General features: G+C 41.7%; 1 protein-coding gene across 6 annotated transcripts in view; it reads right to left on the bottom strand.

Moving 5' to 3' along the window:
* The window catches only part of OXNAD1 (oxidoreductase NAD binding domain containing 1), a 40,959-nt gene that overhangs the window by 4,938 nt on the left and 8,228 nt on the right, over positions 1 to 27,793 (bottom strand). For 3 of the 6 annotated variants that reach the window (XM_036078086.2, XM_036078085.2, XM_036078084.2), the window contains 4 exons: positions 27,167 to 27,293; positions 26,820 to 26,883; positions 13,589 to 13,695; positions 4,069 to 4,210 (listed from right to left, as the gene is read on the bottom strand). In XM_036078086.2, the coding sequence (XP_035933979.1) occupies positions 4,069 to 4,210; positions 13,589 to 13,695; positions 26,820 to 26,883; positions 27,167 to 27,285 (432 nt within the window). In that variant the 5' untranslated portion in view covers positions 27,286 to 27,293. Of the gene's footprint in view, positions 1 to 4,068; positions 4,211 to 13,588; positions 13,714 to 26,040; positions 26,221 to 26,819; positions 26,884 to 27,166; positions 27,294 to 27,793 lie in introns of those variants that run through there. The other 3 variants (XM_036078092.2, XM_078072062.1, XM_078072061.1) reach the window with 3 other exon arrangements.

Here is a 27,793-nt window from a genome sequence, read left to right as displayed (position 1 = left end):
AAGAACTATCAAATGAAGGGAAATCCTTTCTCTGAGGGAAAAGAAAAACATCTAAACTAAACAATTTTAAATATGTAGGCCATTTTGACATGAAGGGTGATAAGTGGGTTTTTATTTTCGACAAAAGAAATGAGCAGCAAGGGAGCATTCTGTTAGGAATAAGTACAATCTAGGACTTACTACACTGGCCACCAAAGTGCTTTAAAATGCCCTTCCTTTTCAAGTCTCAGAAACAGAAGCTATGGTACAAGAAGTTCTGCCTAATGATGCCAAAAGACTGAATCTCTCTGTCCCTTCCCTCCCCATCTTGCTTGCCTGTACACCTCTCTCTTTATCACTAAGAATCAAAGAGTAAAAGAGACTAAGAAATGAGAGAGAAATCATTTTCTCCAACGGTCATCTTTAGCAGGATTAATAATTACAACAAAGCCTTTAGGGTACTGTTTTTGAGACAGTATTTTCAAAACCCTGAAGTTGGCAAAAAGAGAAAGAAAGAAAAAAAAATGTGCCTACCATCTCCTTAGTGACAAAATAATCTTAAATAGATCTATCTTCTCATTTGCTAGCATCTGGAAAGAATGAAAAGCCATCTTTGTCTTTTACTGATCAATAAAAGCTGCCAAGGTAGCATGAACACAACACTCCAAGTACTGCACCCTATAATACGGAAGTGAGTAAAAGGACATTACCTTCGATTATGCAGCCATGTTTTGGGTACAGATTTTCTACTTGTGAAATATAAACAACTTTTCCACAGCAGCTGGAGCCCAGCACACAATAGCTGTCTAGAACCCTTTACCCTGCCAGGAGCCTGAGCCAAAGCAGATAAAATAAAGGAAGACATTTATGGCACTTTATCCCATGTCCCAACAGAGCAGCCTGCTGCCACCCAGACACTCACGTGCCTCCATTGTCCACTCTAATAGCTTAATAAGACAAACCCCTCAGGAGGAAAACAGCCACCTGAGAATGGTTCCAAGACAAACCTGACTTCATAAAGGCTGTTTGCAACTCCCACCGGGCAGAGTGGAGCCGGCACTACAATTAAAATGTGCATTCAAGCAATGCCACTTGGAGATTTTCTACAGCCTCTAAGAGTAAGTTCCTTCATTGAAATGCCAATGAGGCATGAAACCAAGAAGGGAGCTGTGGAGCAGGACCAGGTCAGGTCACGTGGGAGGCAGATAACGGGAGGGAACTCATGGCACTTGGAGCCGAGATGGCCAAGCTCACTGTAACCCTGGGCAAGGGGCACATGGAAACCTTGCCGGTCCCACCCCCACGGCATTTTTTAGAGATTCAGGATACAGCCTACAGACAGTAATGGGTGGGAAATCCAAAGAGAATCTAAAAAGGAATGAGGCAGCTGAGGACACATGGAAGGAATGACTCAGAAGGTCGGAGGGTAAAAATGTGACAGGATACATTGAGAATGGAAATGCTAAGGCAAGCAGCTGCCTTATTCTGAACAGATACAACTTGACATGGAAGCCATAATTAGAAGAGACTTTTTTTTTTATGCCCCTATAGATTTAAAAACCTTTTATTTTTTTTTTAATTATCTTACAGTAAAACTTTTTTGGGGGGAGTGGGGGAGGGAGTATAGTTCTGTGGATTTTAACACATACACACAGATCTGCCTAACTACCACCAAAACCAAGATACAGAACAGTTCCATCACCACCAAAACCAAGATACAGAACAGTTTCATCACCCCCAAAACCTCCCTCTGCTTTCCCTCTATGCTCACACCTTTCCCTACCCCCTAACCCTTGTTAACCACTCATCTGTTTTCCATCATTGTATTTCTGTCTTCCAGAGTGCGACAAAAATGGGATTATAGAGTACATAACCTTTGAGACTGGCTTTTTTCACTCAATATGTGGCCTTTAAGACTCACCCAAGTGGAGGGCATCAATGGTTCATCCATTTTTACTGCTGAATAACAATATATTGTATGAATGGATCACAATTTGTTTATCTGTTCACCTTTTGAGGGACATTTGGGTTGTTTCCAGTTTTTGACAATTATGAATAGAACCACTATAAATGTTTCACGTACAGGTTTTTATATGAACAGAGCTTTCTGTTTCTCTAGAATAAAGATCCAGGAGCAGTATTACTAGGACTTACGATAAATGATTGTTTCATTTCATACAAAACTACCAAAATGTCTTCCAGATTGGCAGCAGTATCTCGCATTCCTGCTAGCAATATAAGCTATAGAAGAGAGTTCCAGTCACTCCACATCCTTACCAGCACTTGGTATTGTCAGAACTTTTAATTTTAGTCATCCTAATAGGTGTGTAGAGATATCCCCCTATATCCAGTTTTAATCTGCATTTCCCTAATGATGGTCAACATCTTGTCATTGCTTACTAGCTGTCCTTATATCCTTTTTAGTGAAGTGTCTATTCAGGCTTTTGCCCATTTTTAAATTATGCTTGTTTTCTTTCTGCTGACTTTTGAGAGTTCTTTATATATTCTGGATATTACATATCCATTGTTGGATATCTAATGTGCAAATACCTTTCATCGAATCTGTAGCAGTGTCTTTTGCAGAAAAACGTTTTTAATTTTGATTAAGTCCTATATATCAATCTCCTCTTTTATGGATCTGGCTTTTGGTGTCATGTCCTAACACACCTACCCTCAAGTTCAGAATACTTCTTATGTTTTCTTCTAAAATTGTTATGGTTGTGTTTTCTACTTACATCTATAACCTATTTTGTGGAAATTTTCAACATAAAGTAGGACACTTAGGACAAAGTTGTTTCTTTGCATATGGATAAACAACTGTCCCAGCACTGTATATATGTTGGAAAGGTTATCCTTTCGCCACTGAATTTCTTTAGCACTGTCGTCAAAAATCAAATGGCCATATGTGTGTTGGATCCAATTCTGAATTCTTTATTCTGTTCCATCAATTTATGTGTCCATCCCTTCACCAATACCACACTAATTTGATTACCATAGCTGTATTTTAATCTTAAATTTGAGCAATGTGATACTTGCCACTTTATTCTTCTTCAAAACTGTTTTAGCTATTGTAGTCCCTTTGCCCTTCCATATAAATTTTAAAATCAGTTTATAGCTACAATATTTATACTGGTACATTCCTTTCTGGCAAAGGAGATAAGAAAATGTCTGGGATGGGATAAAAGTTGTTGGTAAATATAGAAGGCACTCTAGAAATAAAAGGGATGGTCAAAAACTAAGAAGACAGACAATTGATTTGTGCGGAGCTCATTCTTTGTTATCAGAGTTCTCAGAGGTACTGAAGAGTCAGCTTATGTAGAATTGTGTTGAGTCCCTTAGTGAAACATGAGTTATTAGCTGCAAACGTGGATTCCCTCTCAGGATCCCATGTGAAGAGCTCTCCAGAGGCAATGGCACCGTGGATTTAGGAGCGCTCAGCTCTAGGCACAAGCGGGATAGAATGAGAAATCACTTCCTTGGGGCGCCCAGGTGGCTCAGTCGGTTAAGCGTCTGCTTTTGGCTCAGGTCATGATCCCAGAGTCCTGGGATTGAGCCCTACATCAGGCTCCGCGCTCAGCAGGGAGCCTGCGTCTCCCTCTCCCTCTGCCTGCCTGTCTACCTACTTGTGCTCTCTCTGTCAAATAAATAAAATCTTTAAAAAAAAAAAAAAAATCACTTCCTTTCCAAATGACAGAATAATAGTTTAATTCCTTTTATTTAGGATAGTTAGGACAAAATAATCTGATTTATAGGTTTACCATTTATAAGACACACAGACAGAGAGCCAATTTAAAAAAACTTACATATAAAGTAAAATGTTTCAATACTAAAGTAGTGCTCAACTGAACACTAGTAACCCAGAAGGTATTTTCAGATCCCAAAATATCTTTGAGTCTTCCCTAATGCATCAAAAAGATTCTGCTTCTTTGACCATTCTGGAGTCTGAATTCTGGATGTGGGGGAGCTCTTTGTGAGCATGTACCCTTCCCACTCAAGCCTTGGTTTCTTAGGTGCATTAAGTGAGCTGCACACAAATTTTGTGGGTAGGCAGAGATGCCCAGAGCTCCAAGTTTAAACAGGTTTGCTCACCTGATTGTGAATCCAGAGAGCAGGAGGGTGGTTCGCATATTTCACTGCCAATTCTATCATTCTCTCTTGTTCTAGTAGTCTGGGGCTGGAGCATATTGAGAACCCACCAACCACAGAGACTCCTGGGATAAAGAAATCAATCCTAAAAAGAAAGGCAAATAAACTTTTTGTTGAAGCAATTTTAAAAGTGGGCAACAAGATAAGTAAAACTGATAAACTTTAAGCTAGTTAAGGAAAAAAAGAGAAAAGAGAAAATTAGTAAAATCAAGAATGGAAGAGGGGACATCATCACCAAGCTTACAAAAATAGAAAAGATTATTACAGGAATTCCATGAACGACTGTATGACAAAAATTGAGATAACTTAAATGAAATGGATATGTTCCTAGAAAGACAGAAATTACCAAATTGGACTCAAGAAGAAACAGAAAATCTGAACAGGCCCCTAACAAGTAAATAGTTTTAGTAATTTCAAAACTTCTAGAAAAAAAAAGGATAGGCATCACTAGTGAATTCTACCAAGGATTTAAAGAACGCTAATCTTTTACAAACTCTTCCCAAAAACCAGAAAAGAACATTTGCCAACTCATTTATAAGGCCAGTATTACCCTGCTACCAAAACCAGACAAAGATATAACAAGAAAAGAAACTAAGTTCAATATCCCTTGTGAATATAGATGCAAAAATCCCAGGAATATTAGGTTGGTTTAACATCTGAAAATCAATCAGTGAAAAACACCACTTAGTAGAATAATGGACAAAACCCAGGTATCATCTCAACAGATGCAGAAAAGGCATTTGGCAATATTTAAGACCCTTACATAATAAAAATACTCAACTAACTACGAATAACTGGGAACTTCCTCAATCTAATAAAGGACATCTACAAAATATCCAACATTCAATGGTGAAAAGCTACAAGTTTCTCCCCTAAAGACAGAAACAAGACAAGGATGTCTGTTCCTACCACCTCTTTTTAACATTGTACTAGAGGTTCTAGCCAAGGCAATTAAGCAAGAAAATTAAATAAAAGGTATCAAGATTAGAGAGGAAGAAATTGCAGATGACATGATGTTGTATATAGAAAATCCTAAGGAATCTACTATAAGGATATTAGAACTAATAAGCAAGTTCAAATGATGCTGCAGAATACAAGATTGATAAAAATCAATTGTATTTCTATACACTAGCAGTTAACAATCTAAATGTGAAATTGAGAAAAATAATTTTATTTATAATAACATAAAAAAGATTAAAACAACTGGGAATAAATTTAACAAAAGAAGTATATAAGACTTGCATACTGAAAGCTACAAAACATTATGGAGAAAAATCAAAGAAGGTCTAAATAAATAAAAAGACACCTAATGTTCACAGACTGAAAGACTTAATAATATTAAGATGGCAATACTCTCCAAATTAATCTATAGATTCAATGCAATACCTATCAAAACTCCAGATGGTTTCTTTGCTGAAACTGACAAGTTGATCATAAAATTAATATGGAAATTCAAGGAACCCAGAATCATCAAAACAATTTGGAAAAAAACCAACAAATTTAGAGGACTCACACATTCTGATTTCAAAACTTACTATAAAGCTACAGTAATGAAGACACTGTAGTACTGGCATTAGGACAGGCACATAAATCAATGATAAAGAACTGCAAGTCCAGAAGTAAACTCTTAAATATGTGGTCAGTTGATTTTTGACAAGGGTACCAACACAATTCATGGCAAAAGAACAGTCTTTTCAATGAACTGTGCCAGAACAACTGGATATCCACATGTAAAAAGAACGAAGTTGGACCCCTACCTCACACCATATACAAAAATTAACTCAAAATGGGTCACAGACTTAGAGGTAAGAACTAAAATTATAAACTCTTAGAAGACTCACACAGGAGTAACTCTTCATGGCAATGGTTACTTAGATAGGATACCAAACACAAAAGTCAAAGAAAAAATGGAGAAACTAGCCTGCAACAAAATTAAGATACCATCATTAAAAGGTAACCTACAGAATGGGAGAGAATACTTTCAAATCAAATATCTGATAAGGAATTTGTATATAGAAAATATAAAGAACTTTTACAATTCAATAATTAAGACAACTCAAAATATGGGCAAAGGATTTGTATAAACATTTCTCCAAAGATATGTAAATGGCAAATAAGCATGTAAAAAGTTGCTCAACATCATTAGTTATTAGGAAAATGCAAATCAAAATCACAAGAGCTATCACTTCATACTCAACTAGGATTGATGGCTAATTAAACCAACAGTAGTACTAGTAAGGATCCTGAGAAACCAGAACCCTTCTACACTGCTGGTGGGAATGTAAAATGGCGCAGCCACTTTGGAAAATAGTTTGCAGTGTCTCAAAATGTTAAACAGAGTTACCATATGACCATCAACTCCACTCTTAAATATATACCCAAGAGAAATTAAAATATTTGTCCATTCAAAAACACGTACATGAATATTCATAGCAGCATTATTGATAATAGCCTAAAAGTGAAAACAATCTAAATTTTCATCAATTCATGAATGTATAAACAAAATATGGTATATCCACAATGGAATGAAGTACTGATACATGCCACAACATAGATGAACATTAAAATTATGTTAATAGAAAGAGGTCAGTCACCCAGAGGAATGGGAGAGAACTGTTGAAAAAGAAATGTTGAAAAAGAAAAGCAAAGCTGGCGGCATCACAATTCCGGACTTCAAGCTCTATTACAAAGCTGTCATCATCAAGACAGTATGGTACTGGCACAAAAACAGACACATAGATCAATGGAACAGAATAGAGAGCCCAGAAATGGACCCTCAACTCTATGGTCAACTAATCCTTGACAAAGCAGGAAAGAATGTCCAATGGAAAAAAAGACAGTCTCTTCAACAAATGGTGTTGGGAAAATTAGACAGCCACATGCAGAAGAATGAAACTGGACCATTTCTTTATACCACACACAAAAATAGACTCAAAATGGTTGAAAGACCTAAATGTGAGACAGGAGTCCATCAAAATCCTAAAGGAAAACACAGGCAGCAACCTCTTCGACCTCAGCCGCGGCAACTTCTCCCTAGAAACATCGCCAAAGGCAAGGGAAGCAAGGGCAAAAATGAACTATTGGGACCTCATCAAGATAAAAAGCTTTTGCAAAGCAAAGGAAACAGTCAACAAAACCAAAAGACAACCGACAGAATGGGAGAAGATATTTGCAAATGACATATCAGATAAAGGGCTAGTATGCAAAATCTATAAAGAACTTCTTAAACTCAACACCCAAAGAACAAATGATCCAATCAAGAAATGGGCAGAAGACATGAACAGACATTTTTCCAAAGAAGACATCCAAATGGCCAACAGACACATGAAAAAGTGCTCAACATTGCTCAGAATCAGGGAAATCCAAATCAAAACTTCAGTGAGATATCACCTCACACCAGTCAGAATGGCTAAAATTAACAAGTCAGGGAACGACAGATGTTGGCAGGGATGCGGAGAAAGGGGAACCCTCCTACACTGTTGGTGGGAATGCAAGCTGTGCAGCCACTCTGGAAAACAGTATGGAGGTTCCTCAAAAAGTTGAAAATAGAGCTACCATACGATCCAGCAATTGCACTACTGGGTATATACCCCAAAGATACAAATGTAGCGATCCGAAGGGGTATGTGCACCCCGATATTTATAGCAGCAATGTCCACAATAGCCAAACTGTGGAAAGAGCCAAGATGTCCATCGACAGATGAATGGATAAAGAAGATGTGGTATATATGTGTATATGCAAGCCACTTTGGAAAATAGTTTGCATATTTTATATATATATAAATTCCATTGTATACACATACAATGGAATATTATGCAGCCATCAAACGGAATGAAATCTTGCCATTTGCAATGACATGGATGGAACTGGAGGGTGTTATGCTGAGCGAAATAAGTCAATCAGAGAAAGACATGTATCATATGACCTCACTGATATAAGGAATTCTTAATCTCAGGAAACAAACTGAGGGTTGCTGGAGTGGTGGGGGGGTGGGAGGGATGGGGTGGCTGGGTGATAGACATTGGGGAGGGTATGTGCTATGGTGAGTGCTGTGAATTGTGTAAGACTGTTGAATCACAGATCTGTACCTCTGAAACAATACATCATATGTTAAAAAAAAAAAAAAGATAGCAGGAGGGAAAGAATGAAGGGGGATATCAGAGGGAGAGACGAACCATGAGAGACTATGGACTCTGAAAAACAAACTGAGGGTTCTAGAGGGGAGGGGGGTGGGAGGATGGGTTAGCCTGGTGATGGGTATTAAAGAGGGCACATTCTGCATGGAGCACTGGGTGTTATACGCAAACAATGAATCATGGAACACTACATCAAAAACTAATGATGTAATGTATGGTGATTAACATAACATAATAATAAAAAGAAAAAGAGAAAGAGGTCAGTCACAAAAAGGACCACCTATTGTATAATTCCATTGATATGAAATGTCCAGAATAGGCCAATCCATAAAGACAGAAAGTAGAACAGTGGTTGTCAAAGCAGGTGAGGATGGGGAATGAATGATAATTACAAGGTTTCTTTTTGGGATGATGAGAATGTTGTAAAATTTTGTTCTGTTGATGGCTGCACAATTCTGTAAAAATACTAAAAACCACTGAATTGTAAACCATAAATGGGTGAATTTTATAATATGTACAGTATATCCCAATAAGACAGTTTTCTAAAAGTGTAAAAAAAAGGGGGGGGGCAACAAAAACTTTTTCACTGGCATTTGACAAATTAAAATGCTGATGTGACGTTCTAAGTTCCAAAACTCTTATATTTCCTTTTCTTCTAACCATACTCCTATAGTCTAGAACTCTTGCAAGTTTCAAGCCTTTGATACTTCTATGCCAGAGAAAATCTTTTTTGGTAGGGATTCTAGGAAATGCAACAAACCTAGTTATGTACCAAGGAAAGAAACATTTATTAGAACCTGGGTCCACAAAAAATTCTCCTACCAATGTCTAGAAAACAAACATCCAATCTAGATGTTTTTCAGCCATCAAAGAGCAAAAGTATCATTTATCCCCATTATTTATCCCCAGGAGGCTTCCATGAAAAGCACACTATGTTCCCTACTGATTTGATTTATGACCTTAAAAGATGTTCTCTTCTGATCTTTGGCCTTACACATCTGGACATTTTTTGAGTCTTAAAAAACCTGAGTCTGGATTGGAAGTGCTCCAGAAAAGGTCCCCAGCCTATTTTTGTCTATATTCACTTGATTCTTTTCCATCAATACTTTTATTTCCTTCTCATTTCAGACAAGACATAAATATATAAAGACTACAGTTGTTATTTATTAACACAGTTGCTGTTATGCTTTCAGAGAAGTATAATAGCATCTCCACAGCTTCCATGTTTAAAAAAAAAAGTTAATCAATGAACTACTTTTGCAGCTTCATCTCCTGAACTATAGTGCCCTCTGCTGCTTGATGTTGATAAAGACCGTTCTCGCAGGGAAAGGGAATCTCTAAGTAACTTTGGAAAGCAACCTTTAAAAAAAAAAGGACTCCTTCCTTAAATGCTACAGAATTCAAATGACATGAAAACTTCATCTGAATAGATTTAAGAAAATATGCACGATACATATTTAATAAAGCATCTGTCCAAGAAAAAATTAAGTTTTAAACATACACACACACACTTAAAAATGCCCTCTTGAAGCCAAGAGCCAAGGCACCTACTGCACTCTCATATGAGCGAATGTAAGAAGAACTGGGAGGAAGAGCCTAATTCGGTAGCGAAGCCACATACCCATATCCAGCTGTGACACCCCAGGCAGCCGTGTCCTGCCCACAGACGCAGCCCCGGTGCCCGGCACAGAGCACACACACAAATCGTGGCCGAATGTCGATGTTTTACCGTGAGATCCTAAAACTCTTTAGTCCTCAGCTCGAGGGCTTTGAGCCCCTCCCTCATCCCTTGTGCAAACACCACAGACGCCTCCTGTTTCCCACGTACAGGCCCTGGCGTCAGTGCTGGAGGTAAAGATGCCAAGGATGTCTGGACTCCTGCCCTCAACAAACTCACCCTAATGGGAGGAAAACTAACAAATAAATACAATTACATGGACTATGATAAAATCTGCTTAGAGGAGAGAAAACGCCCATCATTTGAGACCTGTCTGGAAGAACTGGTACTTAGCATAGATTTCTTCATAGCTCCAACATATGTGATTCTGATTTCATCAGGAAAATACTAATAAAACCACTATTTTATTTTTTTAAAAGTCTGCTTGGAGGGGAGGAAAGCAGAGGAAGAAGCAGTCAATTCTACCAGGCGTGGAAGGATTAACAAAAACTTCACAGAGGAGTCTTAAAAGACACACAGCACTCACCAGACAAGCATGGAGAACACAGTCTGAACGAGGACACCAAGGAATGCAGCACTCTCTATGTGTGGTCACTCGAGAGGCAGGGCTGCCGAACACAGCCATGTAGGTTAGATACTGTCTACAATGCAGTGGCCCTGCTAGAGGGAAGGGTAGAGTCTGCTTTCTCTAATCTTACTCCTCTTCTCTATTACTTCTTGGAGTCCTTCTCTTAGTCACTTTCAAACATGAAAACTTATGTTACCTTACATGAAATCAGAGACACACCTTGCTCTTTCCAAAAATGCTTTGGCCTTGCTTCCCCTCAGTCCTGGCAAGCCCAAGTGTGGAACGAGTAGTAATGACTAGGCAGGAGGGGCGCCATCATAGTGGAGATGCGTACTCATCCACTCCTACTTGGCCTGCTGCTCTTCCAAACAACAGCAGGGAAACCCGCCAAGGAACTAAGTATTGGAATCTGTCCCCTGGGCCTCACCAACACAGATGACTTAAATGAGTGAAACAGTAGCTATAACAAAAAGCAAAAGCAAACTAATAAAGTTAAACATTAGGCATTGTGTTAAACACTTGACATATCCCAAGACAAAGGAATGTTACTATTCCCTCTTTAAAGACATGGAAACTGAAGCCCAGAGAAAGAAAGAAACTCCCACATCACAGAGCTAGAAAAGCCCCCAGGTGAGTCATGCAGTCTCCAGAGCACTAGGCATGTGACACTGTGGTAGAGACTCCCTCAGGGGATGGACCCAGCCCACAGCAGTGAGTGCCACAAGGAACACTGAATCTGCCAACTTCAGGCACTCACACATTACAAGAGGACTGTTGGTGGCACACTCTAGCCCCAAGAGATAATCCCAATCTTTCTATCATCAGGAAGGAGAACTTCTGAGAAGGTCAAGAGTGGGACTCACCAAGGAGCTAGGTGGTAGGCAGTGGATCTACCGGTGATAGAAGCCTAAAAGGTTTAGCCCTGCTCCTGGGAATAATGGTTTTGAGGGAGTACCCTCTTTTGACCTTTCTCTTTAGATTGGATTTCTTGAGTTCTTGGAACTGGTTTCCCAGTACAGGAACTAGTCCCCTCTGTATAGCACAGGAAGAGCCCCAGAGGCTGATCTCTGCTCTATAGTGAAAGTGCCTACCTGGAGCTCTGTGCTCAAAGCTCCAGAGCATTTATTCATTTATTTAGAGGCCCATCTAGAGCCTCCCTCTCAGTTCGGCAGGTGTCAGAGGAGGCCAGTGGTCAGGAATTCAAAGATATGGGATCATGGCCCAATCTCTGACCCCAAAGATAAGCCCAAGAACAATTCTCTTATCTCTAGCAGCACCCCACTCTGATAATCCTAACTATACAAACTGCACGGCAGCCACACCCATACACTCCCTCTCCCTAATCCTTGCCCTCTTCCCTAGAATGCCACATGGTGCTTACTACCAAGCTGATGCTCTAACAGAGCACAGAACAAAAGCCATCCCAGCAACAGCACCAAAGATGCAGACATCACCAACCTAAGCAAATGGCCATTCTCTAATCAAGAAGTCAAATATCCAAAGGAACTTACAACCCCCGGAGCCATTACAGTAAGTCAGTGGTAAGGGAGCAATCTTTTAAAAGGGAAGGTTCTGATGCCAGGAAGGAGTGCTGATGGACACCTGGCAGGGAAAGGTCAATACTAAATAGCCAGAGATGACCACCCCGACGTCTGCCCTCTGCAGCAGGAGTCAGGCGCATTCTAAAACCAGTCCTGACATCAGTGAGATTACAAATCCATTCATCGATATGGGATATGTAACACCTACCCTGAAAAATTTTACCTTGAGGATCACAAGGGAACCCTATTTCTTTGTATATCACTAGAAATACCACGATATACTTTTCTGATCAGGTAACTACAGTTTGCAAGTGCTAATATACTTGCAGGCACACCAAGGTAGCAGCATTATAAACCAGTGCACGGGCTTTCTCTAATCAGGAGTCTTGGCGCAAATCAGAGTTGGAGGCCCAGAGACAATGCTGCGCACAGGACCCAAACACTTCCACAGAAGGGAAATACGGAAAGACAGATCATTACAATTAAAAAGTTTCCACTTTTCAATGTAATAACTGCTAAACTATTTTTGAAGGGTAAAAATGTTGCCCGCCCCCCTAAAACAGCCCAAATGCATTTAATATGTATCACTGAACATGTGCAAAGATTGCAGTAAATTGCTTCACAAACGCAAATTATTGCAATCAGCATCTTGTTTTCTAGTTCTAAATTCAAAGGCAAACTATTAACACAAGACTGCTAACTCTTGCTATTATCACACATCCTCCTTCTAACAAAACCACATTTCCAGATGGACTGCCAAAATTAGTCAAGTGACTCCTAAGAAATACTACAAGATTGACATGCCAGAAATTCACTTAGAAATGAATGCTTTATTTAAATAAAGGAAACATACACCCAAACACACCTTTCCTAAGGAAATACGAGCTGCTTTATTTACAATTCCACTTGAATTGCAACTCAGTGAAGGCATTCGCAGGAACAGTGGGACAGCTGGGCTGTTACTCTGTCAGTATTCTGACTAGTCCTCAGTGTCAAATCGGGCAGAATCAGGGGTGTGGTGCAGGCTGGGCCTGATTGGGGGATCCTGATAATAAATTCAGCAAAATATTTAAACTCAACTCAGACAAGTGATGCAGGAATTGTTGAGAGGGTGCTCAGCTCTGCGACCTAACTGGGTATTCTTCTTTCCAGACTGCTGTGTTTACTCTGTATTTGACAGAACGACTAATTTTTTAAAATGTATCAATCAAGCAGATTAGATTATTCCAGTGCATTCCATCAGAGCAACCATTTCTGAAGAGCATAATGATCAGGTCCGTGGCTCAGAACTAAGCTTTGTTTCAATCTACAAAACTCAAGGCAGCAATTTTCATACATGCCTGAGAAGGTCAAGGGCTCAGAAGCAAGGTGAGCTCTGAGGCGAGGAAAGGAATAGGATTCTCCATGCCAAAAGAAGGCTCCCCCTGAATGGGGATGGTCTAGAATTCCTATTCCTCAGGAGAAACAGCTGGCCACCGTAGTCCTTCTTTTTGACAGCACCTTGAACACACAACACCAAGGAATCAGAAAAGCCACTTACCACTGGCCAGCTTTAAAAGAAAAGTCTTTATCAGCAACACGCAGGCGGAGTCTCTTCACTGATGGCGACTCATCAGCGGCCCCACACACCTTAGCAGCCGACACCATCTAGAGCCAAAAGATGAACTGTGGCTGAGGTTAGTGTGTCTACACATCACGAACAAACTGTGGCTTTCTGGTAACTAAGGTTTTTTGAAAGCTACAAAGATGTGATTTTTGAAAATTAAAAAACAAGATAAAGCACACTCTGCTTTAAGATGCTGCCTACTACCTGATGAACAAATTTAATTATCTTACTGTTGAGAGACTTGCTATCATATTAATTGAGTTTTATTCTGCATACAAAAATCATCTCTTAGAGGGGCTGGTTTAATAAGTGTTTATTTGCTGAGCATCTAGTATGTTCCACACACCAGGCTGGGTAATCTGGAAAGAGCCTGGGGGAACGGGAGCCCTGTGAACCACCTGCCTGGCAGGTGTATGTATGACATAAACTGAAACCCACTGTTAGGTACGAGCCTGTGTTTGTTCTGAGCCTGCAAGAAGTCCATGACTCGCAAATTTCAGAAATTACAAGCAAGCACTTAGAAACTTTTTTTTAGCAATTTCACAGAGTCTGTTGAATCTAATTATAGACAACAAATTGGGTTTGTATTCCCTGTTTTTGTTTTCTTTATTTTTTCTAATTCAGTGTTGATTATATTTGACAAAACATAAACAGTCTACAACCTTTGAACAGTATTAAAAAGGGCCCTTTGCTACAGATAGCTTAAGAGGCACTATTCTAAACAACGTATCTGGTTTCTAGAAAATCCTAAGGTGTGAGCTAGGCACTCCTCAGTGTCATCCACACCTCAGCATCCCTCAAATTCAAAATGCCTCTACTTCCTTCTTGTTTTGTTTCTTCTACCTTTGGGTTTTTCTTCCTCCTGAAATCTGGGACATTTTCACAACAGGGGAAAAAAGACAATATGACTCTTTCCTCAACCTCCGACTGCCATTCAACTCCACTTCTGGAAGCAAATGAAAGCAGCAGCAGGTGACCAAAATACAGTCATTCTCCTTGGATGGAGTTAGCTTCACGGCTCCACCGAAGGGTGCCTTGGAAAGCTGTCAAGATCAATGAACCTCACACCCTAAAGCTGGCTCCTTCAGCCCCTTTCTCCCACAGGACTAGGTCTAACCAAACTACCAGTGGGAGACCACTCTTAAAAACCCACTGCAAAGTTCTCCAGATGGATGGTGGTCTCCCTTATTGACTCAAAACCTCTCTGAAAATGTCTTACCCTTCTCTTGCTCCCATAAAATCCCTTGCCTCTCATCCTCTGGATTTTTGCCAGTCCTCTTTCTCCTCTCCCTGAGAGCAAGTGGGTTGGTTTCCACACCGACTCTCTTCCTGAGCCTCTGGTTCTAGGCTTGCCCTCCCTCTCTGAACCAGTGCTGCACCCACTCCCAGCGGCCCCTTCCTTTGGTGCTGCACCCACTCTCACCGGCCCCTTCCTTCGGGGTCACGGTTCCTCTCCTTAGACCTCCTGTTTGTCAGACGTGATACCTACTGCCATTTGCCTGTCCTAAACAGCTCAGCAGCAAAATAAAAAGCAGCAGCATAGCGTGGCTGCCAACAGCCCGGGCTCTGTAACCACACTGCCTGGTATGTAATCGTGGCCCCAGCACACACTTACCCACTGTGGGACTCTGGGCATATTACCTAGTCCCCCCTCGGCTATAAAATAAGATCAACAACACTTGTATCTCAGAGCTGCTGGGGGGGGGGAATTAAATGAAATACGTGCAAAGCACTTATAATGCTGCTGGCTCATAGTAAATACCCATTAAGTGTCAGTTATAATGTATCTTACTGCATTCATTATAATTAGCTTATTAATATTTATTACATTATACATTACACTTTATTCATATATTGTTATCTATGCAAAACCACCCCAGTGCTACCACGCAGGACCTCACAGACTGAGCACTGCACACCCCCGGGGGCCTATTCTCATGGACAACACTAAGGATCTGTAAAGTACAGTGGTCTCTGTACCACATCCTAGCTATTTGCTAGAACAAACTTAAAAGCCATACTGTCTTTAAACTATTTTAGAAACCTTGCCTTTAATCTCTGCCTCTACTTCTTTATCCGACAGAATCTTCTCTCTGTCCTTGACACTCTCGGTAAACACAGGTAACCTGGCTTCTGCTCTCCAGCAACAACTTCTAAGGTGAGTGGATGCCTGCCCAAACAACCAAACTCAAATGCCCAGGCTCAGCTCTCCCCCTCCCTGAGCTCCCTGCGTTCCATACTTTTTACTCCCCTTCCCTCCTGAAACATTCTCCTTGCCTGGGAGAGCTGACGTGGAACTTTCCAGGTCTCCTCCTGCCTCTCCAGCCTGGTCCTTGCTCCTTTACCTTTCCTCCTCGCACTTCCTCAATGGGTGCTCTCTCTAAACTGCCTCACTCCCACGCCCTCTCCCACCTCTAGGCCAAGGCTCTCAGGCATTCGCAAAGCTACTAACCCCCACCCCAACTCATCAGTTACTTTTCTGCCAATCAGACCCACATCTACGCTCCCCTGTGAGTGACAAGAGCCAATGACTGAGGAGCCTTTATCTCAGGTATATTCTAGGCGCGGGCTTAAGAGTCTCATGTACACCAATTCATTCAGTTCATATGAATAATCATAGTATATCCCAACAGACACTGTTATTATCCTCCATTCTGCACATGAGGAAACGGAAAGGTTTAGTAACTTGCTCAAGAGCACTCAGGAATGGCTGAGTCAGGATTCAAACCTAGGTGTGCCCTTAATCACTTGATTGTCCCATCCCAATGGTAAGCTCACTTATGTGTCCAACTAAATCTACCATATTCATCCCTTCCACAAACATTCCTTCAGCATGTGCTGCCTGGCACTGGAGACTCAGAGATGCAGAAGACTGCTCCTGCCCACAGGGAGCCCCACAGAATCAGGTGCTTTCCATCACCAGGATTTCCCTTCAGGACTCATCTTGGACTCCAGAGAGTCAAATCCATTTTCAACTGGTTTAAGTGTACACACACACACACACGCACACACACACGCACATGCACACACACGCACACAGAATCTTTGACTCTCTTCCAGGCATCCTGTCCCTAACGTGAACAAGTTCCACAAATTCAGCTCATGTCTTCTCCTCCCCATGCTCACCCTCCAGCATCCTAAGCCAAGAATTTCTTCTCACTTGAACTGCTGCCTTAGCCTCCTTCTTGTCTCTCTCAAAGCAGCCAACAGGTAAATACTGCTAGTATTCTGACCTCACTGAGTTACCCTCTAGCTCAAAAAACTTCAAGGGCTAACATTCAACTTGGAAAAAAAAAAAAAATGCTAAAAGGCCTTTGTAGCTTGACCTCTCCTATATCCCTATGCTAGTGGTTTACCAGACAAACTGGACAATTTGTTGGTTCTCAAAGGCACCTGACATTTGCCGGCCTCCCAAAACCCTGCCTCGGTTATTCGGCACGCACCACACTCTCAACCCTGTCCATCAACCTCCTACCCACCCTTTCAGTCCCTGCTCAAAGACTAATCCCTGCCTGACGTTTTTCTGCTTCTCCCTATCCCCTCAACTCTACCAATAAAATGTTTGTCTTCTTATCATACTTAGCACATATTAATGTAACCATCAATCCTCATGAACGTGTCTCTTCCACCACACAAGACCACAAGCCTCCCGAGGTCAGGTATAGGGTAGAATCTACATCTATATCAACTCCCTAGATCAAGCACAGGGCTCAACTCATGGTGAAGATTCAGTAAATATTTGCAGAATGAATGAAAACTCTAGTTTAAAGTCACTTAAAAGTTAGTTTCCTGAACAAAAATTAGTAGAAGTTCAGGAGACTTTTGTTATTTAAGAAGAAAAGGAAGGGTAGGAGTAACCACTACAGAAAATCTAGATTCATGCTTAATACGGTGAGAGAGGTAAGGGAAAGTGGGATTTCTTCAGTAGAACAGGACTCTTCCATCATTTGCCAGACTCTATTTTAAAGATTTTTTATTTATTCATTTGCCAGAGAGAGAGAGAGAGAGAGAACACAAGCAGGGGGAGGGGCAGGCAGAAGGAGAAGCAGGCTTCCCGCTGAGCAGGGAGCCCGACTCGGGACTTGATCCCAGGACTCTGGGATCATGACCTGAGCCAAAGGCAGACGCTTAACGACTGAGACACCCAGGTATCCCGCCAGACACTCTATTTTAAATATCTTATTACAAAAACAAGTAATAAGATTCATCAGAGGACTCTCCATTATGTTATTACTCTCATTTTTCTTAGATTTACCAAAAAAAAAGTTTATTTTATAAACATTCATTATTTTCCTTCAACATAATAATCTGTAAAAACATAGCCAAGAGCTAGATTATTTCATTTATAACAGTTTAACTGGCATCTGTCGGATTCATTGATAAAACTAAATAGCTTTAAAAACATCTTCAAGAGTCACCTGGTGGCAGGGAAACCAACATTCACAATCACTGAGGGGGAGCCAGGCAGAGGGACACCGAATTTCAGCTGGAAGGTGAGCATGCTTCACAATCAAATGCTAGACTATGTAAAATGAAATCAACAACCATTTGCTAATGTTCAAAAATAAAATTCAATGAAGAAAGAAATTACACTTTCTGTTAAAAAGTCATATTTTCATTTAGATAGTCTCTATGAACAAAAATGTTCACAGGTGCTTTATGCTTATTGCTATTAATACAAACGGTAATACACCTGTTGCTATTAGTCCTAATGATCTGGGCAAAACTGCTCTAATGGGTCACACAAAATATGTTGCATGATTCATGATTTTTAAAGATATGCCTTCCTATTAACACTTTATTTTATTCAATTAATGCAAATCTACATACTATATAAAGATTTCTAGTAAAGTGGATTAAAAACATTAGCAAAATCTTTTTGAAGGCCACATCTTATTTTATTCTGGAGCTAGTTTCATATAATTAAGATCTGTAATCACGGCCCTTGTTATATGCCATTCTTTCTTTACTTTTATGAGTAAAGAAAACATGATGGAGAAACTATACGTTTTACCATTTGTACTTGTTCTCATGCTTAATGGATCAAAAGATTTCACAACTGAAACCTCAACTAGCCATGTCCTAAGTTAAAACACATGGCAGGAAATGAAGTTTTCCATAAAATAACATTTAGACTCTTCTACTGTTCAATAAAATAACAATACATTTGCCAACTTTTACTAGCACACATTTTTAATGGTTTGACGGAGTCAGCATCTAAAAGGAAATTCCATCATACTGATTTTAAAAAATGGTTTTAAGTAGGGTATTTTGTTGTTACTGTTGCTGCAAAACTCTCTGTGCAGGAAATAGGTCTTTCTTTGGGAAACCTAGCTGGCTTCCTCTGTTCACTCCCATTCATTCGTTTGCTGTTTAAAAATTTAGACAAAGCCAGGATTAGAGATAACCTTAAACAAAAATACCGTTAGGGCACAGAGAATTTCAGAGTCAAAGGAAAATTTAGTCATTGTCCAAAATAGTATATCATTTTACACATAAGGAGATCAAGGCCCAGAGACATTATTAAATTGTGGCAGAAAACCAATCTGATGAGTAGGAATCTGACTAAAAGAAACTGGTTTAACTGAAGTGATTTATTGACAAGGAAAGACCACAAATTCCTGTCAACTGGACAACTTTGTAAGTAGCTTCTGCCTGTCCACACCTCATCCTGGCATGACAAACGGATTCTCCTTGCTCCTACCAAAGGCCAACCCGTCCACTTGGGCTGAGTTTCCTCTCTGCTTTCTCCAGCAGTACCCTCTCTCACATATCCCCCCCCTCCCCTCTCCACGAGACACACGCGAGCACTTGGGTCTTCCACCTTACGTAACGTCAGCTGCGAACACCTATGTATGACTTAACATGCTCCAGGCCCTTCCCATACACTCATTCATGCATTCTTTGCAACAACTCTAGAAAGCAGGCATTATTATTGTCATTCCCATTTTTTGGAAAAGATTTATTTATTTATTTGTTTATTTATTTTAGAGAGAAAGAGAGCACAAGCGGGAGGGGCAGAGGGAGAGGAACAAAGAGAAATCTCAGGCAGACTCTATGCCGAGATCGGAGCCCAACGAGGGGCTCAATCCCAGACCCCAAGATCATGACCTGAGCCAAAACCGAGAGTCGGAGGCTTAACCGACTGCACCACCCAGGTGCCCATCATTCCCATTTTATATATTACAAAACTGAGCTCCCAAGGCCAATAAGTGGCAAAGCAGAGATTCAAATCCAGGCATCTGGCTGCGGTGCTTTGCTACTTCTCCAAAGAAAAACAAAACAAGCCTCTCCCTTAATCCAGCTGTCTGGCCATTTCTCTGCTCCCATTCACATAAAACATTTTCAAAAGTTATATATGGCCCTGGCTCTGCTTTCTTCTCTCCCCTTCTCCCCCCAACACAGTCCAGTCAGGCTTTTACTCTCCGCAATGCACTACCGGTCATTCTGGTCACCACCACCCATTTTGCTACATCCAGTGATGCCTCTCAGCGCAGAGTTCAACAGTTGGCCCCTCCCCCCTTGAAACACTTTTTCCTGGCCTCCCCAATACCCTGCTGATTTCCCTCTGGCCTTGCTGTCCCTCTCTTCTGCTGCACCTCTAAATATTGACACACCCCAGGGCTGAGTCACGGGCTCCCTTCCCCCTACTCTCCACACGGCTAAAACCTTTTATTTCCAGCAGTGAACTCCAAACTCATGTCCAACTGCTGATTTGAATTTCCATTTCAAATGACACATCCAACTACAAAACTCTTTTATCTCCCCAATTTTCTTCCTTTTTATTATTATGGGAAATTGAAACATATACAAAACTAATAGAAATAGTATAATGAGGGGCGCCTGGGTGGCTCAGTCGGTTAAGCGGCTGCCTTCGGCTCAGGTCATGATCCCAGGGTCCTGGGATCGAGTCCCGCATCGGGCTCCCTGCTCTGCGGGGAGCCTGCTTCTCCCTCTCCCTCTGCCTGCTTCTCTGCCTACTTGTGTTCTCTCTCTATCTCTCTGTCAAATAAATAAATAAAATCTTTAAAAAAAAAAAAAAAAGAAAGAAATAGTATAATGAATCTCCATTGTACCCATGACCCAGATTCAACAGTCGATATGAGCCGATGAAACTCATGGCTAATCTTGTTTCATCTATAACTCTACCCACACTCCACCTTCCCACCCCGGATTATTCCAAAATTGAGCACTTTGTTTCCCCTCCTCCAACTTGTTCTCCATCTTAGCAAATATATACCACCATCCTAATCTACTCAGATTATTCAAACCCCAAAGCTAGAAGTCTCTTGGTTTCTGCTCCTATCGCACCCACTACAGCCGTTCCACCCCCAATCTGTGCATCCCATCAGCCCTCCGTCTTAGCTCCACCCACTGTTCCCCATCCCCACCACTACCACCCTACTCTGAGCCTCCATCACTTCTCCTGGGACTGTGTCCTTAGCCTCTAGCTGGTGTCAAAGCCCAACAAAAGCCGTGTTCTACCGAGCAAAAAGGTGACCCATTTCACCCAATGGGTCACCCATATGCCCAATCATATGGCATTTCCCTGCTTAAAACCTTTCATCCCGGGAGCCTGGGTGGCTCAGATGGTTAAGCGTCTGCCTTCGGCTCAGGTCATGATCCCAGGGTCCTGGGATTGAGTCCCGCATCAGGCTCCCTGCTAGGCGGGGAGCCTGCTTCTCCCTCTGCCTCTGCCTCTCTCTCTCTCTCTGACTTTCATGAATAAATAAATAAAACCTTTAAAAAAAAAAAGAAAAAACCTTTCATCCCCCTCAGAATAAAATCCCAACCCCTTATACAAGCCCGTAATAGTTTATACAACCTGGGCCCTGCCTAATTCTCATCCTACCACCTTCCTCTGAACACACCAAGCTCATTTCTGCCACGAAGCCTTGGCTCTTGTCTGTTCCTCTACCAGAAATGCTGTGCATGTGGCTGGCTCTTTTCCCCTGTTGTCTTGGCTCCAGTGTTACACACCAGTTTAGAACAGCACCCCTGCCCCCAGCCATTCTGGCCTCCCATGACTCCGCCCTGTTTTACTGCCTTCAAGGATGTATGACATCTGACACTCTCTGGTTGATCTGCACCAGAATGAAGCCCCACATAGAGCAGCGGCTCTGCCTGCTTCGGGCACTGCTGCAGGGCCTGCACCTGGAACAGGTACTCAGAACAGGACTGCTGGATCAAAAATAACATCTATTTCATCGGATTGGATCCCCTAGGGGAAAAACAGAAAAGGGCCTGGCCTTTCAAATGGCTTAATTTATTGAACAAAAGTGTGTCTGTGAAAAGCACTGACACTACACATTCTATTTTTTATTTTTATTTATTCATTTGAGAGAGAGGGAGAGAGAGAGAGAGAGAGAGCATGAACAGGGGTGGGGGTCAGAGGGAGAGGGAGAAGCAGACCCCCTGCTGAGTGGGGAGCCCGACGTGGGGCTCAATCCCAGGACCCCGGGATCATGACCCGAGCTGAAGGCAGATGCTTAACTGACTGAGCCACCCAGGCGTTCCCTACACATTTTAGACATTAACAAGTTCTGGGCATTGCTAGAAAGTAGCAGTATAGGCAAGTCCTCATTTTTCACAGCTCTACCTCTATAGATCCATATAGTACACTCGCATTATCACCTCATCTCTTGAGATGGAGGCCGTCACCGTTCCTACTTTAAAGTCACTCATCCAAGGCAGTTCAGGTAATCAGCCACAGAGGTGGCATTAACACTTGTTTATGCGACTCAGTACCACATCGGCACTGTGCTGGGTACTACGGCTACAGCCTGGCTGTGCCGGGCCTTCCACCAACAAGCCCCGCTCTCTGCAGGCTTCCATCCTGAGTGGACTGACTTGTGCATCCTGAGGAGCCCCAGGCCAGCTGCCTGGCCATCACACTACACCTCCCTGGGAGTCTCACCAAAAGACTGGGCCCAGGCCCTCCACAAGCCACACAGCTACCTCTTGGTGGTGGCCGCTGGAGGTTTCTCCCCACCATGCTCTGCTGTCGGAGCTGACAGTGTGGTAAGGCTGGAATGCCAACTACTGTTCATCCTAGGCTGGATAATCTCTCAAAGGCTATCAGACTCCAACAAGCACAGCAAACTGGTCTCCAACTGTTAGAAACATTCCATATTAAAGAGATGCCTGCCACATAGGCCCCCAAATTGAAGGCCATTCCAGCATACAATCTGCCCAGAATGGGTAGGTGATGACTAGCAGAGAATTGTAAGGCTTCAACTCAGGACACGGTCCAGATCTCTAGCTAAGCAGCTCATCCCACTCAAACCCAAGCCTCCGCAAAACCACAAATCAAGCAGACTATTAGCACTCAATAGTCAGCACGGGGCCCATAGGGCCCCCAAAGGTCTCTGTCCCAGGAGCCAAGCCATTTGACTTTATTAACTACTGTACCAGCCCCAACTCTCTCCACAGTCAAGTTTTGATTTGGAACAGAGATGAGGATATGTGAAATTTATCTTCCATTGTGTTGCTCAAGTAAACTTGGTCTCAATCAAGTGTCACATTGTTCTGTTGTAGTAGAAAGAGAAACCAATTTGATATCAAAGATCTGAATTCAAGACCTGAGATCCCCACTTACTAAACAAGTCCTTTAAATGTAGGCCACAGCGTAATTTTCATCCCAAACAGGGCACCTGTGAGAGTGAAATGGGATGCTAGCCTGGGCAAATCAGGAAGCAGCGTCACTGCATCTAAATCTCTGAAATCTTAACTTCCTCATCCGTGAAATGCGGTGAGGATCCCTTCACCCCCCCAGGGTGGTTGTGACAATCAAGTAGCAAATTGATATAATAGAGTGCTTTGTCAACAAAAAGGTAATGATTCACATAAGGCATTTTTGGATAAGGCTTAGGCTTCTAGAAGAAGCAAACTAGTAGAATTGAAAAAGGATTAGTGGTTTCTCCACAATGAATTAGGTGCATAAAATCAGTCTCTTCTGATCAGAGTCCAACTAGAACTGAGGTCAAGGACTTTATGTATCATGCTCAGGGCTGCAACCCTAACCTAGCCTAGTGTCTGGCATATTTCCAAATAAATGCATATGAATTCGTCATTTAAAAAATGCTTTCCTTACCAAACTCTGCCACCGAACTGAAGGACGAGTCCATCTTGCTCAGTGGGCCGGCCTTCTAGAGGCCAAGCATGGAGTGACCCCTCCAGTGAAATCTTAGTCTGGCTTCAACAATCCTTACAGCATTACATAATCTTACTTTTATCTCCGTGACATTTCTAAGGTTACCCAGACTGCTTATTCTTTGATCCTTAAGAAAAAAATGTGAACTTGAACACAAACAGTCAAATGTCATCCAATTCAGACCTCAGCTTCCTGCATCAACATGACCTCAGGCTGGTTACATTTATAGCCCCAGATAAGAAAGAAGCATTAACATCATGATATGGTCATTCAATAAATTCTTCAGAGGAAACTCAAGCCCTAACAAGGGAAAAACATTTCTGGGTGGGTGAGTGCTCTATTCTTTGCCCACTCCAGGAGGGGCAGCAGGGTCCTTAGGCCTAGGAGTCAGAAATGGGGCTGGAGCTTCCCTCTGGCCCAGGGAGAGCCACTAGCTTATCTCCTGGGCTCTGCTTCCTCTTTCATAAAATGCAGATACCATCCTGTTCTGAGGCTACTTCACAGACTTGAACTGAAGAGCAAGTGACATGCTGGGAGTCCTTTCTATAAAGTATACTTGCAATACAAATTAAAGGCAAGAGAGTTATGAGACGGTGATCCAGTTCCATTATGGCCCAAGCTGAGGTGCTGTTCATTTCGGCAAGTCCAAGGTTAGGTTCCTGCTCTATGGCTAGGAGCTATCCTCTGAGGAGCTGGGGTGAGCCCACCCTTCAGAGGGTGACCTTATATCCTCTGAAGCTGTAGCCCAGACATCATCTGGCTTTATCCAGCTCTTCCTGGCTCCCAGTTCCCATTCTGTTTGGGAGACGAGAGGAAATCAGAAACAAAGAAAAAAAGAATTGCAATTGGAAAATTCTTCTGCCAAGGTCATACCATAGGTGCATTTTCTGACTTCTGGGCATTACAATTCTTAACTTTGCAATCACACTATTAGAGTTTACATTAACTTCCTGTGTAGTTTTTTTTAAAACTTTACTCAGGGACCCCTGGGTGGCTCAGTTGGTTAAGCATCTGCCTTCGGCTCAGATCATGATCCCAGGGTCCTGGCATCAGGCTCCCTGCTCGGGGAGGAGTCCACTTCTGCCTCTGCCCCTCCCCCTGCTTGTATACTCTCTCTCCCTCTCTCAAATAAATAAAATCTTTAAAAAAAACAAAAAACAAAAAACTTCACTCAAAATAACCCCCAACAGCCTCAATAATTTTGTCCTAGAAATTCTGAAATGCTACTCTAATTCAGGGATTGGCAAACTATGATCCACAGGCCAAATCTGGGTATTTTGATAAATAATGTTTTATTGGAACAGAGTTGCTCAGATTTGCTTATGTGTTACGTATGACTATTTCACACTACAAAGGCAGAATTTTGTAGTTGTAACTAAGACAACATGGCCCATGAAGAGTAAAATACTTACTGACCTTTTACAGAAAGTATACCAAACCCTGTTCTAATTCTACCTGCCTCAAAATACAACAGAAAAGAGTGTAGTCCAAGTTTGTTAAATAAACTGCTTTTTCTTCAAAACCAGCAAGGTGTCACTTTTTATTTTTTTAATTTTTTAAAAAAGATTTTATTTATTTGTCAGAGAGAGAGAGAGAGGTGCGCGCACAAACGGGGAGTGGCAGGCAGATGGAGAAGCAGGCTCCCCGCTGAGCAAGAAGCCTGATGCGGGACTCGATCCCAGGACCCTGAGCCAAAGGTAGACACTTAACTGACTGAGCCATCCAGGCGTCCTAAGATTTCACTTTTTAAAAAGAAATCCTAAAAAATCACACATTTACAGAATGAGCATTTTTGTATGTTGAGCAAACCAAAAAGAAAAAAAGTACTTTCAGATTTATCATCACTGGGAAAAGTATATTTTCCTCCACATCCATAAATCTATTATGCTGAACTAATTTTACACAGACATCTCAAAAAAATATTGGTCTAAAACTGAATCCACAAACACATGACTCTTGATCTCAAAGCAATTTTCTTTAGTATTAGCTTGAAAAATGGAGCCTACACAATAGTCTTTTACATTAAAGTATATCTTACTATTAATACTAAAAATTAAATTCCTGCAACAATGAGATGTCTGACCATGTTTACAGAAGTGTATAATAGTTTTCTTACTGTTAGTTTGAATGTACTGTAACACTAAGCTAAATATATCTAAATATGTGAAGAATCACTCAAAAAGCAAAATCCAATATCCAATTTATGTTTGTAAAAGAAAATGGGATTACTCACTGAGGTAAAGGGTGAGGATCCTTTATTTCCCAGCCCTTGACAGCCCTTCAGTGGTAGGTTAGCTTTCTAGGGTCTGAATATGGTGGAAAAAAATCTGCACATGGGAAGGGTAACAAGAGCTCATCCACCTTCCTTTCTCAGATGTTAGTGCTTTCTCCTTTGATGAAATAAGAAGTTGTTCTAAAGTAGGGATAAGAACAAGGACTTTGAGACATGATGCCAAAAGAAACAAATAAAAAATTTAGAAAGAAAGGAAAAGGTAAGCTACTCATAAAATGTAGGCTGTCAAAGTTCTATCCTTAAAATATAACTCTAAACATTACACATGTGAGGGTAGGTCCCTCAGTTGCTGCTATACTCCCTTCATCAAAAATTAATCCATTTAGGGGCGCCTGGATGGCTCAGTCGTTAAGCGTCTGCCTTCGGCTCGATCCTGGGATCGAGCCCCGCATCAGGCTCCCTGCTCCGCGGGAAGCCTGCTTCTCCCTCTCCCACTCCCCCTGCTTGTGTTCCCTCTCTCGCTGTCTCTCTCTCTGTCAAATAAATAAAATCTTAAAAAAAAAAATTAATCCATTTATTCTGTTTTAAAGGAAAAATGTGAGTATTTTGCTGTCATCTTTTCAAAGTCCTATCCGAAAAGTTCTAAACAAAAAAATAACAAACTTCCCCGGATTGTCCTTCAAAGGGATCGAACTCATCTGTGGCCTTCTCCATGAGCCGGTCATTACTGTGTACACTGTCCAGCCTAGAAAAGCTTGCCACAGCCCAAAGATACAAACCTCCCGACGAACGACACTGGCAGTTCTCTCCAAGTGATCAGTTTTCCTTTTGGATTTCATTATGCTTTAATAGAAAGCAAAATTAGATTATTATGTATTATCCTCATAAAAATAATTAGTTTCCCCTATAATATCATGACTATTCATAGTACACTCTAACATTACGGAGCCTAGGAAGTGGTCAGTGAAAACCTGCACATCTAACTCAAGTTTAACGGTCTCCAGATGGCATGCCTATTTAGGCAAGATGTTCTGATACGCCTTCAGGAGTCTGATGAGCCTCCCACGCCCATCAGCAGGTCAGGTCTGTGAATCACCTCAAATGACACTGAGGGCCAGAAACCCACCTCGCTAGAGTCAGGTGGCGCAAAGCGCTGGCTGTCAGCCTCAGCGAGGCAGCCGGAGTGCAGACGGTCCCAGCAGAGCTTCGCAACAGCCCAGGGACCGCGACAGCAGCACAGACCATGGTGCCTCCTGCGCAAACATAAAACTGAAGTTAAAATACTTTAAGAAAAGGCAGGGAAATATCAGACAATTTCAGGGGCCAATGAAGAAGAGTTTGGATTTTTGTTGGTAGCCATATGAGCTGCTCTAACAAAACAAACAAAGCAATTAAAAGGCCTAACTCCACCCTGACAAAATTTCTGCCACTATTTAGAGCTGACTCACCCGACCCCCATAGTACATACCTACGTACTTAGTGGTGCCATCAAATATCCTTACCCTCTGTTAGTTTCCAAAATCACTAACCAAGCTCATGTGACTGATCTTACACTATTAGAGGAGAGGAGAGATTTTATAACTGCCTAATAATTGTATTCCACCCAACGAGCACCACGTAAGTCTTTAGTATTTCTTGCTAGATAAAGCGCAAGCAGCAAACTGTCCGAGGTTCACGGCCATGTGGATAAACCAACGGCAACTGCGTGCAGTCACACAGATGAGCATCACTAATATCACACTGAATGAAAAGA

Source organism: Halichoerus grypus, chromosome 1, assembly GCF_964656455.1.
Source record: "Halichoerus grypus chromosome 1, mHalGry1.hap1.1, whole genome shotgun sequence".
NCBI lineage: Eukaryota > Metazoa > Chordata > Mammalia > Carnivora > Phocidae > Halichoerus > Halichoerus grypus.
This window is presented reverse-complemented; position numbering and strand designations above follow the sequence as displayed.